Source organism: Acanthochromis polyacanthus, chromosome 14 (genome assembly GCF_021347895.1).
Source record: "Acanthochromis polyacanthus isolate Apoly-LR-REF ecotype Palm Island chromosome 14, KAUST_Apoly_ChrSc, whole genome shotgun sequence".
Classification (NCBI taxonomy): domain Eukaryota; kingdom Metazoa; phylum Chordata; class Actinopteri; family Pomacentridae; genus Acanthochromis; species Acanthochromis polyacanthus.
Window position 1 is genome coordinate 37453928 of NC_067126.1, and position 19169 is coordinate 37473096.

At 41.0% G+C, this 19169-nt stretch overlaps 1 protein-coding gene across 1 annotated transcript in view; it reads right to left on the reverse strand.

Moving 5' to 3' along the window:
* clybl (citrate lyase beta like) overlaps positions 1-9995 on the reverse strand; it is a 63647-nt gene extending 53652 nt beyond the window's left edge. Inside the window, 1 exon segment of the mRNA XM_051959183.1 lies at positions 9877-9995. Within this exon segment, the coding sequence (XP_051815143.1) occupies positions 9877-9920 (44 nt within the window). The 5' untranslated portion in view covers positions 9921-9995.
* Between the last annotated feature and the right edge of the window lie 9174 nt (positions 9996-19169).

Genomic DNA, 19169 nt, shown 5'->3' on the forward strand with positions numbered 1-19169 from the left:
TGTCAGTAATGGAGATGTTCAGATGGAGAGTGCACAGAAGGAGAGACGCTTTCTCTGAGCTTTCTCCCGTTCTCCCTGATGCAGACTGGTAGTGACAGTTGTTTCCAGTTGCTACATATAAAAGGGCCCATCATAAAGCCTGGCTAGAGGAAACAGGATAAGCGCTTGAGCCAAGGCAGTAAAAAGCTCTCTGGGAACTTGAAAGCCACACAAATGAAGTCTGTGTCTGCCATCTGGAAACAATAAACAAACAAAACCCAGCAGCCAAACAAACACCACGAATGGCAGAAGGGGAGAGACAGAAAGAGATAGAAAAAGAGAGAGAGAGGGAGAGGAAGAGAAATGGAATCGGACATTAAGAACTGGAGAGCGTGAATGAGTGATGGGGAGAGGAGGGTGTCAGTGTTAAAAATGTGTGCAGCATGCATCATTAGCAGACACTGATGGGAAGACAGACACAGAGACAAGCCTTTGTATAAAATATCCTTTGATGCCGGGGAGATGGCCCTGCTGTTTGAATGTGTGTGGTACCACTGAAACCTGGTTCTAATGAAGTGTAGTGCTAACAGGAGGCTGTCTGTCTGCAACCAGTGCCGGTGCCAGTGGTGATGAGAAGTTATAAACCAGTTCCAAGTTCGCCACAATACCAAAAGAACATCAGCCAACTTTTGCTCCCTGCCCACATAAAGCAGGAGAGAATTCTTCTTCCTTTTAAAATATAAATTCAAAAAAGAAAGATCACTTTTGACCTCTTTTCAAAGGTGTGGTAATGATCACAGTTGTTTGATATGGACTAAGGTTTCTTATTGTATGGAGGCTGCAAAACTGTGGTATCAGTAGAGGAATGTAATGTTCCATTAATTACACTAGAAACTAAAACTACAAGACTAAAAATGAAGAACTGGACAACTAGAATTGTCTAGTTAGTCAGGCTTGATTCAGGAATTTCAAAGAAATAATCTATCCATCTCCACCTTTCTGTCTTTAGTTTGCAGTCACAGGAGTCCTGCACACTACTGTCAACATGCTAAATACATGCTTTATAAAAGCTCAGCTACTCCGATATTCAGTTTCGTATGCACATTAAATGGCAAAATTAACTTCAAACATCAGAAAAATGTAAACGTACATCAAACCACAAGGTTTGTTGCATGTTATGAAGCTTCTGAGCTTAGTTCAAACCACAAAGGGCTACAGCTGATGAATACCAATTTACCTAGTGATCATCAAGTCTATGGAATGTCAATTTTTTAGGCTGTCTATCATACTATAATTGCACAAGTATGTGATTTCTTCCAATTATTCAGCAGTCAAAACTTTGCAATGTTTAGCTGAAGAAATGGAGAAAACTATATCTGAGCAGCTAATCATTGTAAATATTTGATTCTTCACTAAATAAAAGACCTAAAATTGATATCAATTGATTGGATATCAAACAACTTATCAATTATTTGACTAATCTTAGCATAGCATTTACATAATGTGGAGCAGCAGTTCTTAGCCTTTGCCATCGTCTTTACTGTGGTTTTGTTAGGCCAATTTTAGTCTCACAGTTTCAGCACAAGCATTGCCTCTAGTTCTACTGATACACAGCTATACTTGTTTTCCTGGTAACAAAATGCTTCTCACAAGAAGAAGAAAAAAAGCTTTCCCTCAGCAGCACAACTTTATCATGAGATATAGTTGTTAATATTCCAAACCAACTTTCCTGGTCAGTCACTCAGTGACAGTGTGGGACTATTTAATGAGGAAAATTCATGAGATAAAGCTTCACTTGGAACAAGACCGAGAATCACAAGCCGCTCCAGAAGACCTCATCACGAGGCCCACTGTCAACACTGACACCAAGGGGTTAAACTGAGAACTGCAGCCATGTGGCCACAGCATGGACCCATGTACTCCTATGGACAGTCTCACCTATAGGTGTGCACACGCTTAAACATGTTAAGGCAGAATGGCAGAGGGAACTACACAAACACTTGAAAACACGACACACACACACACGCGCGCCCTGCTGTGCCTGGTTAACAAACACTCCACTATAAAAGCAGGCCTCTTACTCATTAGGGTGCCGTGTATCAGACAGGAAATGCTGGGTAAATTACACCTCATCGCCCTGGAACTAGCCGACCATCACCATGGCAATGAGCCAAACTCAATGCCGTGAGAAGACCGAAAACACCATCGTGGCAGAGGAAAAGGGGACAGGACAAGATATATTTTCCCTAATAGCTGATAAATACTACCCAGTACCAGTAACACAAATATACTGCAGGGTTCTGAGCTGTAAAATGAATCCAAATATGTGTCTATTTACTAGCTAAGAGAACCTCTCGGGTCTTTTGACAGAGGAGATGACTCAAAACCTGGAAGCAATATCCTGCCCACACACAACTTTTGCTACCCAATTAATGCTACATGGGCTAAACTGTACCAGCCAAGCACAACCTTTATTAGAAATTGTTAGTCATGTCTACAGTAAATGCTTTAAAACAGTTCAATAAGTTGCAGGTAGGATAAAACTCATCACTAAGACCGTGAAAATGTTTTAAATTTCAATTCAGCTATTCACTGACCAGATTATGATCATAATACGTCAATAGATTAAAAATAAGTAGCTTGGGAAAGACGTATTATTAAATGCATTTCTATCAATTAAATACCTATATGCACCAAAACACTGCACTAGTCTTAAAAATGAGAGTTTCCTCACGGCACTTGTCTTGGCTCACATCTGTAAAAGGCAAAGTTTCCCACTTGTGTTGTCACAAAAAACAGAATATTTCCCCAGCTTCTCATTCAATCCGACCACCACGTTCAAACCCTCAACCGCATAAACCACCCGTTAGCCAAGTCTCCCCCCACCTCTCCCATGTTTCTAGAACAAAATTCTTTTGTTGCATTGTTCACACATTCCTTCCGAGTCGTGTTTATACAGATGCAATTCCATGTGCGCTCCGGGGTCGTAAGAAGCCCTACTCTGAAGCTGTAGATGGGCTGTTGATCAAAGGCTTTAGCACTGGAGCACAGACACTTGTTTTGGTTTTAGTTTTTTTTTTTTTTTTTCTGTGGGGATACAGGTTAACGTATCCATCTGTTGGCCATATGAATCCACCTTGGTCGGTGCTGGGACAAGTGTAGGCCTCTCTTCTCTCTGCCATCCCACACTGCTCCCCTGGACCCTGTTTACTCAGCTGGTCCCCACGCCAGTCGCCAGAGCTTTGTTTTCACACAGCAACATGTGTTAACTTAATGCTCTGTAACAGATTTCAAAGGCAAGCTTAGCTGGGTCAACAACAGGTAATAGACCGATTTATTGATTCCTTGGCTCAAAAAAGCTAAAGTGGGAGGAAAAAAAAAGACAAAAAAGATTTGATAGTCGCTGGTAAATGCAGGCGGTGGAGTTGTGGTGTAGATGCATTTTGCTGGTGTTTAATTCAGCTTGTTAAACAGTCTCCTGATTGTCTTATACAGAATATAAATGGAAGACAGTCACAGGGTTTCAGTGCGGTTCACAGACTTCCCAAAAACGTTCCAAAATGTTGGTGCTGTGAAGTCAAGAACGTGCCTATTAAAAGATTAGATAATCCATTAAACAGTTGAGGAAACCCATCAGGTTTGAGGTTACTTGACCAAATCTGCTCGCCTTCCCTTCGTCGCAGAATTTGGTTACACAGTCCCTTTGGTTGTTTTCTCTCTTGATTGGATTATGGCCACACACACCTCAAGCTCGCCTTCCACCACCAATCAATGAGGAAATGAGGTGTCAACACTCTGGTGTTTATTCAACACTCATTTATTTTTCTACCGGAAGCCTAAGAAAGCTCAGCCACAAAGGACACCAGATGAGCAAAAAGGGATTTTCTTTAAGCATTTAGAATTATTGTAGATTTCTAATAGCATTACAAACTAGCATTTTATGGGGTGCGACTGCTAAATATGTTCATTTCCTTTAATTGCATTACATGTAAATTCCTCTGGTGTTATACAGTATTAAATGGAGATTAGCCAATTTACTGTGAAATTACTAATGCATTTAAACCCACAGTTTGCACTAATATAAAGAGTGTATAATATTACGCATGTATAGTAAAATTGTGCCTTGCTTCTAATCTCTTATAACTGTGAAGACGGGGCTTTTAAACTTCTGACTGTGCGTCCATATGACCAGGCTAAAAGACCTGGTAATGGGAAGACACCAGGAAGTCTATAATGCTTCCAGTCAGCATGAAGTGCCATCAAAATAAAATTCTGCACAGTAGCTGCTGCTTAAAACAACTGGGGCAATTGAAAATTCCCCTCCCAATTTATGCCAAATGCCACTTTATAAACATTCTAGCATGACTGCCAAGTGTCTGCACTGCTTTATGCCCCTTCTCTTAATTGAAAACGTTATAGGGGTGCATTACACTTAGGGTTTTTATAAGCTGTGCTATAAAGCCCTCGCAGGCCCTGAGAGGGGAAACTGCCCATTAACTTATAAGGTCCAGGCCTTGGCTCTCTTAATTGACAACCTCTAGGCTACTTTCATCACTTGTCGACTTCATAGCGGCAGTCAATGCTTCCTCCAGGATGCTGTTGCATCTTTGACACGAGGGTGTTTGTGACAAAGAGCAGTCTGCCGCCAATGCCAGGGCGAGGGCTCTAGGCTGTCCATAAAACAAGCACACACATTCCTCTCCTACTTCCAGCCATCTGAGAGGGCTGCCTTTAACTATTAAGGTACTGATTCCCAGAAACTCTAAAATTAAATATGAATCCCGTTAGGAATGTACATTTTTTTACATGCTTGTGCTGCACACAAGTCACATAATTCTGCATATACCAGAGGAATCTTAAAGAATACATAGATTTATTTTTTTAAATTCCATTTAGGACGCAAGAAAATGTGAGATGCTAGACGTTGAAAGGGAGATTACTAAGAATGAAAAAATAGTTTTATTTATAATCTGTTCAGGCTATCCCCACAAGCACTAAAAAAGAGACACACACACACACACCAGCCTGGCGTGACAGTCACTTCACACTAATTTGGCAGGATCATCAGCTTTGTGCCTCTGGAAATTCATGCGCCTTGAATTAGAGCCACATGTCACAATGTTGTTGACCAGAACAGACACATTACTAGAATATTAAACCCACTTAAGTTCTGTGTAGCCAACATTCAAACTGCTTGAAGTTTCTAATTGTCCTTCCTCGGAGACGTGCTCAACAGTTTAAAAAGTGGGTGAGCAAACAGACAACTGAATCTCATTACCTAATCCTACAGAGATGCATGTAAATGTTTAGAGTTTAGTGCTGCAATTCTATAAGGCTAGGGAGCTTTCAAGGACAAGGTTTAAACATAACGGTCAAACATCAAGACAGGACGCTACAAGATAATATAAGTTTGCCATCTGTAGGAAAGTTTGCCAAATAGGTTACAGTACCCACCGCTTAGGTCATCAGTTAGGCATGTTTTACAGCAACAGTGACTTTTTTGTCAGCTCCATGGCTCTATGAATAGACATTTCAAAGTGATTAGTCACCACTTCAGTCCAGACTAAAATCTCTCAACATCTGTTAGACTTATTGCAATGAAAGTTTGCACTGGCATTCATGGTCTCCAGAGGATTCAGCTTAGTCACTTGGGAGATGCCCTGACCTTTCCTGTAGTGCTACACATCTACAACAATTTTATTTTTCATTGAAATGTCACACACACAGGAGGAACTAGGCCTGGATGATAATATGTATCCGATTTCCCACCATGTCCATCACACCAGTCCTCATTCAGCAGCAATGAGAGTTTCACTGAACTGCATTAATTGCAGGCAAAGCAAAATTTCTAATCATGTCTCTTGATAATATAGCCTCTTAATGCTCAATTGCTCTCCCCATGCAGGTCTCCTGAGGCACGCCAGTCAATGGTCACCTGGCCATCTAGTCACCCCAGTCTGACCCTGCAGACTTCTCCTGGTGGAGGCTGCAGTCAGCTGGCTTTGCTGGTTACCCTTGCAAGAAGGGCTTTGCAGTCTAAAAAACACCCACAGTACTGTACTTCAGGATAGTCAAAGTTCATATAGTGGCTGTAGACATATATTCAGCAATTTGGCCAAAAGAATGTGAAATATCTGGTCTTTACGACACGGAATTAAAAACTGATAATTGTGCAAACAGAAAGACAATTAAAATAAATATTTGGTTATTAAAAAAGTTGCAAATAAAAGATGTCAGTCAGAAATATGAACAATATGGAACCACAAACAGGTCTACTTCTTCAGATTAAGTATAGCACTGACCTTTGCTTAAAAATAAGGATGAAAACTATGTAATTAATCTACATTTGGCTGAATTAGTTTAATCATGTCTTGACATTCGCTATCATAATTCCATTAAGTACATCACAAAGTCACATTGGTACTGCAAGTATCTTAACAACAAAACGTCAACGAGAAAAATTACAAATGTATTGATTACAAAAATTTCATAAAAAGCATCATAAAAGGACTTCAAAGCTTTCCTACTGACACAAAACTTTATTAAACTATTTTGAACATGTTAGTGTGAAGATCTATTACTCCAGCTCTATCAATGTACACTTACCAACCCCAGTATAGTTATGAGGTTAATCAACACCTCTCAATTCTTTGTCAGACATGAGATGCCCAACACTGCTCGCTTCATCAATCTGTTAAAGGTCCCATACCTTCAGCAAATGCTCACATTTCCCCATGGTGTGTCTTACAGCTAAAAGTGCTGCAAAGACATGACTGTACAACTCCTGGTTTTAGTGCTGCTCTGAAAACCAATCAGCTGCTGTTCCCGCCCCCTTCAGGAAGAACATGCTGTCAGTGCTTGTGGCTGACAGCTGGATATGTCAATCACAGTTAAAGATGGATGACTATTGTTTAGTTACGTGCTACATAGCACCTGGATCTAACCCTAGCAGTAAAGTCAGGAGGTGAACTAGTTGCGTGGAGCTGAAGGAATGACAAAAGAAAATGCCTTTATGTCTTTAATTTTACACCTACAAGTTTAGAACAACCACAAAACACAATAAAAATCGATTTCCATCATACAGGACCTTCAAAGAGACAGCATTCTGTCATTCAGATGTAGGTCATTTTTACGTTAACGTTTCTCATTGCCTCATGTAGATTTGCCCACAACAACAACAAAGAGAGCCACGGTCCATGTGTAACAGTTGTCATACATGCTAGACTGGGCAGTACATCAAGTGATGCTTTAAACACTAATAAACAAAATACTACATCTACACCAACAGCAAGTTTACCACACTGTCAAAATAACTATTAAAGTGGTTTAATTAGGATTTAAAACACAATGAAAATCTATCTACACCGAGGATAATTTCTAACTATATTCAGACATAAAGCACACACTTGGATGCATTCAGATTAATGGAAAGGAAAAAGGGCATAAGGATAAGCGCTTTCAACGGTTAGTGTTAGCTTGATGCATTGACTACATTGGTAGATGGTTCTTTATCATAATCAGAAAAATGCTGCAAATGAATAAAATACATTACATTTTTGAAGAAGCTGAAGGAAACACATCTGCAAACACAAAAATGCTGGAAGCTGCAGAAGTACAGAGGATGGAGCTGCTTCCAGTCTTAATGCTAAGCTAGGCTAGGCTAACCACTTTTGGCTTCAATTCTGTACTGAGACGACTGTCGGAACTTTGGAGCTGGTCCTCTCATCAACTGCCCACACATGAAGTAAGATATTTTATTTCCCAAAATGTTGAAATAATGTGATATGGCTGCACAACATTATTTTAGCATCAGCATTATAATGCTTTGTATATGGTCTGAGGAACACATCATCAACACATTTTTGGCTTCTTAGTGCAATTTTTAAAAATGGTTCTTATCTTCCAAGACTAACAAACAAGAGAGGTCTGTCCGATAAAGCATACCTTACCGTGATTTAAAAGCTCTTGGCCAGATCCGTCCTTTGATCCATTTCTTATACCTACTTTATGCTGCACACAGTAAAGGCTCGCTGGAACCGGTCACAGGTGACACTGGGCAAGAAAGACAGAGGACATCCTGGACAGGTTGCTACTCTATCACAGACCCAACAAAGAGAAATACACCACTATGCTTAAGCTCACACCTACAGCCAGTTTATAATCACCAAATAACCTCCATGTCTTTGGACGGAAATGAAGCCAGAACACTTTGAGAATACCAATGCAGGCACAAGGAAAACATTCAGACTCCCCAGAGAAAGGCCCAGGTCGACCAGCAAACCTAAACTCAGAGTGCATTAAGGAGCAGAGGCCAAAATAAGGACAACAAAGAAGGAGCTTGAATATCAATAAAAATACCTAAAGTTAGTAAATAATAAAAACAGAGTATTTAAGTTTTTAAAATCAGCTACATCGAGCACAGTGGGAAGTAAAACGAGAAACCTGAGTTGTCCTCAGGAAAATGATGAGTCCAGTTTTAGATTTTTCTGCATGTTATTCATGGTTGCAGGTGCTCAGTCAGTAATCCTAGGTTTTCCAACCTGCAGTGTGATGCAATCATTTGAGCACCTTCATGTTAAGAGTCTGCATTAAAAGGCAATAGTAAGGTAATGTCAGTGGTAAAAACAAAAAACAAAAACAGTAAAAGTCTTACAAATAACTAAAACTCAATGTCTGTGACGCCTTACAGAGAGGCAGGGCCACCTAACCTTAGCTGACAGCTCACAGAGATAAATATTAGAACTCTCACAGTAGCAAACACTAAAGTAGAATGATAAATAGCGTCCAAGAAGTATCTGGGCCTGCAGCTTTACAAGAAAAGACGGCGTCAAAAAGAGGGACGCTGCACGACTGGACAGACTGATGAGGAGAGCTGGCTCAGTGGTTTCAGTAGCACAGAGAAGTATCTTGGAGAAGATTCCCTCCATTCTGGACAACACCCAGCATCCTCTAGCACAGGACTGTGATGAGGAAGAGGAGCGTGTTCAACTCCAGGCTGCTGTCTCTGATCTGCTCCACCAACAGATACTCTTTAGTCCCCCCATCAGACTGTACAACTCATCATTGAGTGGTCTGGATCACATTAGGACCAACAGGATTGTAGAATGTCTATGCACCTTATGTAGTTTTACACAACTGTTGTCTTATCTAACAAAGTGGATTTAAATCACAGTGCCTAGAAATATGCAAATACTGTATGTTGACCTTTAATACATTTAATATTTCTATAGATTTTAAAATTCTAAGTGCTTTATTATAGTATTGTGCAGCAAGTTTTTCAGAGTATATACCAACCTTTAATGTTAATGTCACTAACCTGCCTGTCTTGTCTGTTTGTTATACTATAAATTGCTGATATATGCAAGCTGCTGAACACTTTAATTTCCTTTTGGATAAATAAAGTAAGTATCTATCGATCTATCTATCTAGAATCTCTGCATGTACAAAAACCAAACACAATCCAGTAGACAAAAACAAGCTGCCTCAATACGCGTTTTACCAATTTGCACCTCTGCTTGTGCTATCTGTTCCATTTATCTGTATTTAGCATAAACAATCACCTGTTCTTAATTAAGATCCACGATAGCTCAATGAGGAGCACCACCGCGGTGTTGTCACAAATTTTCGCGCACATTTACAGTGACTCCACTACAAAGTAGATTGCACTCGGTTGTTGTGAACAAACAAAAGCAGCTGACAAACATTTATATTCCTGGAAACACTGCTGTTAGGTGCTGTCCTGCTAAACTGTGTTTGAACCGACATTCGACCAACAGCTGCTGTCGTGACACGCAACGAAATTTCTCGAACAAAACTAGCGCCGTTCAACTCCGCTGGAGGAGTTTACAACGAGAAACAAAGCAAATTCATTTTAAAACACAACATTGATTGACTTACCGTGGCAGAAGTCGTTTCAATGCTCGGGTTATGTGGGCCGCCATGTTTGCAGATGACGCGCTAAAAGAGCAAACAGGGATTGGCTAAATGTTGAGTTCCCACGTGCAGCTCGAGTCATGTGATTGGCCGGTCCACGGAGAGGGGCGGGACCTGGACTACAGCTGCCACATGGGAAGGTAAACACATCGCGAATAAACAGTGTTTGGAGCTGTCAGAGCAACAGCAGGGGGATATTAACCAACATGTGCAATAAAATGCACTTTGAATTAAAATTCAATTAAAAAAAATTAGAAAAAAAAAGCTTAAAAGTCAGACTGAAAGTTTTTTGGCTGTCTGATGGTCTTTCTCTGTGTTGCTGCCCTGCTATGTGAGACAGAAAAACAGCCTTGCAAAGGGGAGACATAAAAAGAAAGAGAGGTTTGAGCACAAGGCACGTCACCCCAGGAGTTGTCTGTCACAGCAGTGGTGAATTATTACAACTACCATCAACCAGGTCCGAGTGTGGTGCACAAATGACACGCAGTATTTGCCATGATTAAGTCAGCAGGGGATTTGCTCCAAATGTCAGCATTCAGAGGACGGCCATTGGGGCTGTGTTTGTATTTAAATGTGAGTGTGCTGCTGTACTGGTTGTACTTTATGAAGGCTGTAGAACCAAATGGATCTGGTGCCTGACCTTGGGGAAAAAAAGAGTAAAGGTCTAACGTGGGCGATGAGTATTTTTGGTCTGCTTTCAGTGCGGGGAAATCTGCTTTGTCATCGTAGGAAAAATAAAAAGATTTTCTACTGCCTTTAGGAGCAGATGTAGTTTTACCACTAAACAGTGTATATTCATGGCCTAAACACTGCCAACTTCATTGGATATATAGGAGGTGTCGCTATTTTTATTACTGATTTTTATCTAATATTTCTAATTTTTCTTGTTTACATTGAATTACTGATACAAAGCCTCTGGAAATTTTTATTATTTTGCGTATACATATAACTGTGACAAGGCATTGAGTGTAGTTCAATGAAGGATACTTTCAAAATAAACCAAGACTCTCTCTGATAGTATCAGAGGCAGACAGCTGGACAAAGTAAATATAGACTGATCTAAATGTGAATCACGTGATGAGACCCAAGGCAATGCATTTCACCTTAGTAAAAATATAAAAAATAATGCCATCTATCTGCTGTAGCATAAAGTGCGGTAGCTGCTGTTTTGCCTTGGTTGCAGGTAACACACACCAAAATGTAAAAAATAACAGCCTTAATGTTCAGAAGCCAAACAGATTGATTATCACTGATTTAATGCAGTATTACTTTAACTGTCCGGGCCATTTCTGTTTGGTGAGTGATATTCACAAATGATGTTTTCTTTATTTCCAAAAAAGACTTCAAAAGTAATGCAAATGTCAGAAACATGACCAATCCTCAAAGGTGATAAAATCCGAAATGACGTAAATATACATCCTTCATTCTGTCATCTGAAATAAATCTCAGCTGATAAAAAATAATGCATGTTTAAATGTAGACCACGTGTCCGAACAAAGGCAGGTTATGTGCACATCCATTCCTGCATGAGATAAAAATGTAGTGGAGTTGGAAAATTCCATCCACGGGTTACTTGGAAACTACTTCTTTCCCTCCCCCTTCTGTTCATCGAACACAATTGTTGTCTACTAATCCAGTTTTGATAGCATTTGGCACACTTTCTTTGGATCACAGCAAGATGCTCAACTTCCATTCTGGTCTCCCCTAGGAACCTCTGAGCCCAAGAAAGCAGCCGACACCAGGTCGCGCCAGAGCAGGGGGGTTCTCTGTGTCCTCATAAAGCACAGAAAATTATTTTTTGATTCAAGTCACCCCTTGCCACATGCACATACACACACAGACACACGCACACCGGCGTGCAAGCTTGTCAGTCTGGTTGTTAATTTCAGATATATGCTGAATATGTGTTTATTCTTGTCAATCTGTTATTTTGTTGAATGTTACAATCACCTAATGACCCCCCTGTAAGGCAACAGAATATAAAATATAATGTCAGGATAAAGCTTTTTGCCTTTGTCCCCCTCAGTATTCCCCCATCCAAATGGACAATGCATCACTAGGCCTTGATGCCTCAGAAGTCTGGGTTCATTAAAATCTTGAACGAGTGCCAAAGCTGTAGTCATAGATAAAAGGAATATGAAAGGATAACAAAATTTATGGATGGCAAGTCACCACCTCACCCTGGCATTTATAATAAACAAATGGTTTCTGTTTCCAATTTAAATTTCTCATTATACTGTGACTTTTGGAAAATGTGTTTTGATTTACCAACATTTTATCTGAAAAACTGTATAATTGATTAGATTTACATGGCTCTGATTTTAATGCTGATCGCCTGCCTTCCACCCAGCAGCCCCCCCACCCCACCCCATCCACCCCAGTCCAACACTCACCAAAAAAAAAAGAATGATCTGAACAGCTCCTGAGGCACATTAACATCATATAAAACAAACCTACATATCAAACAGTTTTTTTTCCTGATAAAATAATTGGTTTAAACCAGCATAGAATCCAATTCATTCCTTTGAAAGAAACCTCTGTGAGGGCACCGGGGAAAAAAATTGTGAGATAGACTTCACAGCCCAAGTGAGATGGACATCAATGCAGTGTGCCAGCAATGGCTATATTAACCCATGGCTAAATCCCATCACACAAATGTCAGTGTATCCGTTATGAAACCATGACATTTAGATCCAAGGTCTCCATTGTGGTTTTAGAGGGAGCTGATGTTTGTCCATTCTTTGCATCCATCAAACCTGCACACAGTGTCACAGCCAACTGCACTCTAAACATAGAAAGGTTAAAGATCATAAGGGTTTATGCATCTTAATATATTGCATAACATAACAGCTGATTTTTTAAAATTATAACAATACATTATTTTTTGCTAAATACAATAATTGGATTTTTATTTAACAGCTCTGCCTTCTGAAGAAAGATAAATGCATGAAGCAAATATGTTCACAATAGCAATGACACAATTTAGCAAAGGGCTAATTTATCAATTTTCTTTTTAAGTCATTTCTATAAAAGATAAACATGACTATGTACAAAAAAGTCATTAATTTTGTCTGGAAAATAATGCATTTTAATCATGATTTTACAAATGACAAAACACACTGAGAAAAAGATATTTAAGGTGTGCAATAAATTCTCTGCTCAGCATCAGTAATATTTCTGAGGCCTGGCGAAATTTCACTAACTCCTCCTAATTTACCCAGGACAGTCTATTCAGACATCACCACCGTCGCCACAGCACACCAGGACAGGCCCAATCTGACACATCACGACCACTCATGAGTCATGTGTAATGAGGAGAAAAAACCACATTCAAGAACTGGACAATGTGTCATAAAGCTCTCATGTTAAGAGAGCAACACCTATAAGCCACTTGGCTGAGAATCACGAGATGTTTAATTATTGCCTCTTTACATTAGCTTGGATCTCCCCCCTCGGGCATCAGTTTGGGGGTCAGGCTGTGGGGTGGCGGAGGGGAGACTGGTGGAGATGGTAGAGAGGAATAAAGCCCCTTCATTACCAGGTCTCTCTTTCCCTCTCCTTCTCTGTCTCTCTCTCTCTCCTTCAAACCGGAGTCCAGATCAGGAATTACAAATGATATCATGACAATTTTTCATGCTCTTCAAACCAGTGATGTTTTACCGACTCATTTGCTATGATACCTTGTTACGGATCCAGCTGTGAATCAGGGACGTGTCATGGGGCTAGAAGCCCACCTCCTGCTGAGCCTGGCCAATGACCTGGAAGGCAATAGGGGATGCCAGTGCCTGCAGCATGTGCTGCACTGACAAAGCAGCAGGGCACCGTCAAAAACCCTCTCATACAAACTTTGCAGATCACTCCGTTTTTAACAGATGAGTAAGCACTGGTGCTGACTTTTTTTCTCTGCCCTAACACAAGGTTTATGGATTTCCCTTCTCAAGTGAGTGGCTCTGGTTGACGCATAGCAAAACCCTTGCCCACGAGGGGAATAGTGTAGTGGTGGATCCGGGGTAGAAGGGTGCAGATAGCATGTGGCAGGGTCACTGCGCAGGTTAAGCAACAATTCAGCTGAGTGCCCATAAAGGAAGTGGAGTGCAGTTGGAAAAGACCAGCGCACCAGCCAAAGAGGCCTCACAGTTCAGATTAAACTTTGGCATCTGAACTGAAAATGCAACAACCTCTCACCTCATTCAATAGTGTACGGACTTTAACGTGAACAAATGCTTTTGAATATGCTGTATCTCGTCTACAAAACCCGATAACCGATTCAATTTCAGAGACATTTAATCAAAAACCGACATAGATCCCCAACAACATGGTTTAATACAGCGAGACACAGTAGCAACTTAATCCATTCATTAATTTTTGAATTCATCAACAGGAATTCAATGAGGTTAAGGTTGTTTGGGTTTCCAGATGAGAGCCCTCACGCAATCCCAGGCCCCGATGACTTCTGCATTACTAAAATGATGCTGCCAGGACTGATGGAGCTGAGAGTGTCAGGAGGCATTAGTCTTCACAGCCCAAAGCTGGTGGACAAAACCAGACTGCGCCCCCTGACCCAATCCACCACCTAGTTACTGACCCAGCAATCATGAGCGAAACAAGGAGAGAGGGACGGTGCAGTGCTATAAGGGAAAGAAACATGCTTGGGAAAACAACTACAAGTAAAATGTGATAATTATGCAATTGTATTGAGAGGACAGGCAGTGAACAAGACAGGGAAAGACATATACTGAGCTTTAGACTTTCCTGCACACTACCCACATCACAGGAAATGGTTTTAAGGGCTTTTTTCCCGTTCGGTTCACTCTGATTCTCCCTCTCTCACTTCATTTAACTAAATTAATGAGCAGGTCCAGCCAGACCTCAGAATATTAACTTCTTGGGCATTTTCTTGAGGGATTGAGCTTCAGCGTTTCAGTGTCTGCTTGGATAATTTGACAATCAATAAACATGTATAATTTAGTTACCTTTAAATAGATGCAGCTCTCTCTCTTTGAATAAAATATGCCCTGCAAGAAGCATTTAGGTTAGAAAATAACAAGGAAAGATGAACAACTCAGCTCTATCAATTCTTGAGATCTCCAAATCCTTTGTGGGCAGTATTTTTCCGGATGCAAACTTATGAATGAATGTTCATGCTACTCCTCTCTGCACACCGACGCTGAACAAGCACAGTGGGATGGTGGCCTTGCAACATGACGCTGGTGTACTGAGAGAAAAACCTACATCAGAGAGGAGCTAAAACTGTGTACACATGGTTCACCTAAGGACAGATCTGCTCGCAGCACAATGTCAATGCAAGACTCCCCGTGTGCGCTCTGTCAAATGCACCTCTGTGATGGCACAGGAGACAGCGTTTCCATAGCATGCTGCAGGCCGTGGCATGCAGGATACAGCATTATAGCAGCAAAAGCAGTTTTTTTTTTAAATTGAGTGCTTTTATTTACCGGTGTAACCCAGTGGCAAGAATATGCATGCTTATTTCCATATGTTGTACATCCCATCCGATTTATGAAATGATATGAGTTCATTCATTATTCATATTGGTAGTGGAGTTATTACCATTTTCCCATCAGGCTTGCCACTGACACCATATTATTATGAAGTTCGCCCAAGGCGTTGCTGCTGTGAAAAGTGGTCACAATTGACTAGTTAGCATGGGCATGCAGAACAGTGGAGACAAGCACTAAATGCCATACAAGTGACCCGTGAATTTTTAATACAAGCAAAGCGGTGACAATAAGACAAGTGACAGGAAAGAAGAATGACTGTAGAACTGAATATTACTGAGGCGTACTCTACATAAAAGCTCCCATCTAAGTGGAGTTAATACTTAGCTCTAAACAGCCCAGCGGCTACAGCACGTCCACGACATGAACACAGTCTTAATGCAGACTAGGTCCACAGTGTACTGTAGTCACCCCAGGACCTAAAGTGGGATCAGCAGGTTCCATTTCTAGAAGTCCTACTTTTAAAAAGCTAAATTCTTTTAAAATGAATAAGAATTTCACGCCACAGCAGACTTAGTTGTTGGCTAATTTGTCACAGGCTTATCAAGGCCTATTCATCACTGATCTAGTAATTACCAGAATGAGCTACAGGATAACCCCCCTCTGTCCCCCCTACTTTTCTCCCCCCAGCGATGGTCAGCCTGTAAAACCAGGATGTGTTGGCACCTTTATGATATAAATACTCACACACCCTGGGCATAAGAAAGCTGTCAACAGAACATTTGTTTTCCATTTTTCACCACCCAAAGCACTTCAGTCTGAGGGGGAAATAAAAAGAGAGACAAGGCGTTAAAAATGCACCGCAACACTGACTATTTTGCCCTTTGGTGAATTTTGGTGCTTAAACAGATGGGGCTTGAATTAGTCCCTTTTTAATTTAGTGCAACAGGATTGTGTGAATTTCCATTCAATAAGCTCTCACCTCCGCACATGCTCGTCTGCGGCTGGCACACATGCCGATTAAAGGCATAAACGCACATGCAGAACATTCACACATGCGTGGTTATGCATGTGTGCTGACACGTTCACACTGCAGCTGCTATCGCTGCACTCTCCCACTGCCCATTCATCACTAAACTTTTTGCTGATTGAAAAACACAAGTGCACGTTAAGAGAACTGAAAGACAAGGGATGTCAGAGCTGCATGATTTGACCCACGCTAGAAGTAAGCTGTTATGACCCCCCATCCACCCCACCATAAATAGATCAAAGCACATCTGTTTCTGCGTCCAGCAGCCACACATCTATAATTGCAAACTGGCTCTAATGGCTCAGAGCGACCCATCAGATGCTGAGCAGTTTGGACACTGGAGATGCTAAAGCATATGAACATAGTGCAACTATTAGTAATCGCTGGACAGGGAATTCTCTGGAGCCACAGTGGCGGCTGTCTGGTCTGTAGTGGACTGAAATAGATATCACAACTTCAGCCTGGGGATGGATGGAGGCCCTGAGGAACCGGAACTGACCACACAGCTGGGATTGTGGAGCAGCGGTTCACCAGTGAGGGGAGAAAGTTGACTGAAGATTGCAGCAAGAGTTTGTCAGAGCGGCAGACATATCTACCGAAAAACTTCCGTTTTAGGCAAAAAGAAAGCAGCAGGAACGCTTAATGGTTTGAAATTAGGTGTGGGAGAGTCCGAGCCGGTCCTGACTGAATGGAGTAAGTACCGAGTGACGAGAGAAGCCTCAAGTTGGCCAGTTGTCACAGTGTGACACTGATTCGGCCTAATGAGCGTAGTGCTGTCACCACACATCTGCCTCTCATTCACTTGTAGAATCTGGCAGATTCAAAACCTGCTGGAGTCGCTGCTAGATGCTGGAACTCGAGACATCGCCACCTCACTGGTTGCCAGATTACAAGGAACCTCGCAAACTAACTTGTGCTTTAACCACAGAATCAAACATAGCAGCGACAAACACAGAAAACTGGAATCGTGCTGTGTCAAACAACTAGAATGACAAGGCATGACAAGAGGTGTTACAGCTGACAAGCAGTAAGAAGTTTCAATAACCAAACAACTGTAGTTTTTTTTTTTTTTTAACTTATTATCAAATAGGACTGTATTGTTTTTCCTCATCAAAGATCTTCTTACTAATCTATTCAAAAGGACATCACGAGTTTGTTTTTAGCATATTTAAGTTGTGTTTAGTGGCAAAACTATGCTATCTTCTACAATGCATATTGTTTCTGAATTCATTTTAATCACCAGCATAGTATTTAAACCTTATTTTCATGGCTTTTTCACATGTCACAATTGCAAGATGTTTAAATTCTCACTCAAATGATACATTGTTTTCCATTCTCTCTATAGGATTCATTGGATGCAATGTACAGTAGCAGACTAATCTATATGAGGCGGATATCAGTCTGCCGTTGATCGGAAGAGACAACAAGAGAGACTTCTAAGTCCTTTAAGGTGATAATGATGATTAGGTCTGCAGAGGACAGCAGTGCTCCCCAGCTGTCCTGACTCCGAAGGCGTCTCTGCAGACCGAGCAGCGACTGAAAAATTCCTCGTGGGCATCCTCCTGGAAAATAGCACAAAGGTTTACTAAACATCATTGTGGCGGTGGCACCAATTATTGTTAATATACATCAAATAGCCTCAGCCGAGTCCAAGAAACAGACTGATCACTTCAATGATGGCAACTGTCAGTCTGCTCCCCAATGAAGAGAGCTGTTGAAATAATTAGACCATGCTCTGTGAATAAAACAATGATACAACAGCCGAAATGACGTTCAAAATATGCACGATTTCTCAGATGACCTGAAAAACCTGCCAAGGCGCCGACCACAAAACAAGGCTTCAAACGCAACCTGAGTCACGGGAGACAAACGAATACCGGCTTTGTTTAAGCAGAGTGTGTACATGTTGGCGTAACATTAGTGAAGAGGAACAGACGGCAAGAATACAACGCCTTTGTTTGACATTATATTGATGAGCTTTTATACTTTCACACAGTTTCTGTACAATCAGAAAGTTATGCATTTAAAATTTGCTGCACTTTAAACTTGTATTTCATGCTAAACATCCAACTGTTTTAGAGCAAATATGAACCTTGGTCAGAAAATACAGTGAAAACTAAACAACAACAGCAAAAAAACCCCAAAAAAACAAACTATAGTAAAAAGCAATAAACAACTGCTTCAAGGTTATAACAGAAGCACATGCTTTTAGCAATTATTTCAATGCAGATCCTGAAGATGGTGCTGCTCAGCTGCTTTTCAAAGCTTTAATTTTACGATACAAACTAAATCACACTACAACTAGAGGGCTGTTTTGGGAGTTCTTCTTTGAACCAGCGTCAGATTCTGTACTGGCAAAGGATCCATGTTCCTTAACAAGTCACTAAATCCCATCACGCCTCAGTGATGCTGTGCTGTGGCTGGTCTCTGATTCACCCATGAAGGGAACAGAGCTAATTCACAATGAGGTTCAATGATTTAAGACACTAAGACTGATGAGATTAATAAAACTACAAGACACTGTGTATTTGTGTCTGCCACGTGTGTTTTTGTTTGTCATTTTGGTTATGATTGTTTGTTAAAGGCATTAGAGGAGATTTAATTTCCTACGACTTTGAACGTACAACCTCTCCCTCACCCACCTCTAACCTCCCCCCTCTTAACATTTACGAAGAAACGCCCCCCTCCAGAAACTTGCGTAGGACTCGTGAAGTTGTCTTTTACGGCTGGGTCCCCCTGGATCTTTATCTGCCATTATGTAAACAAAGATG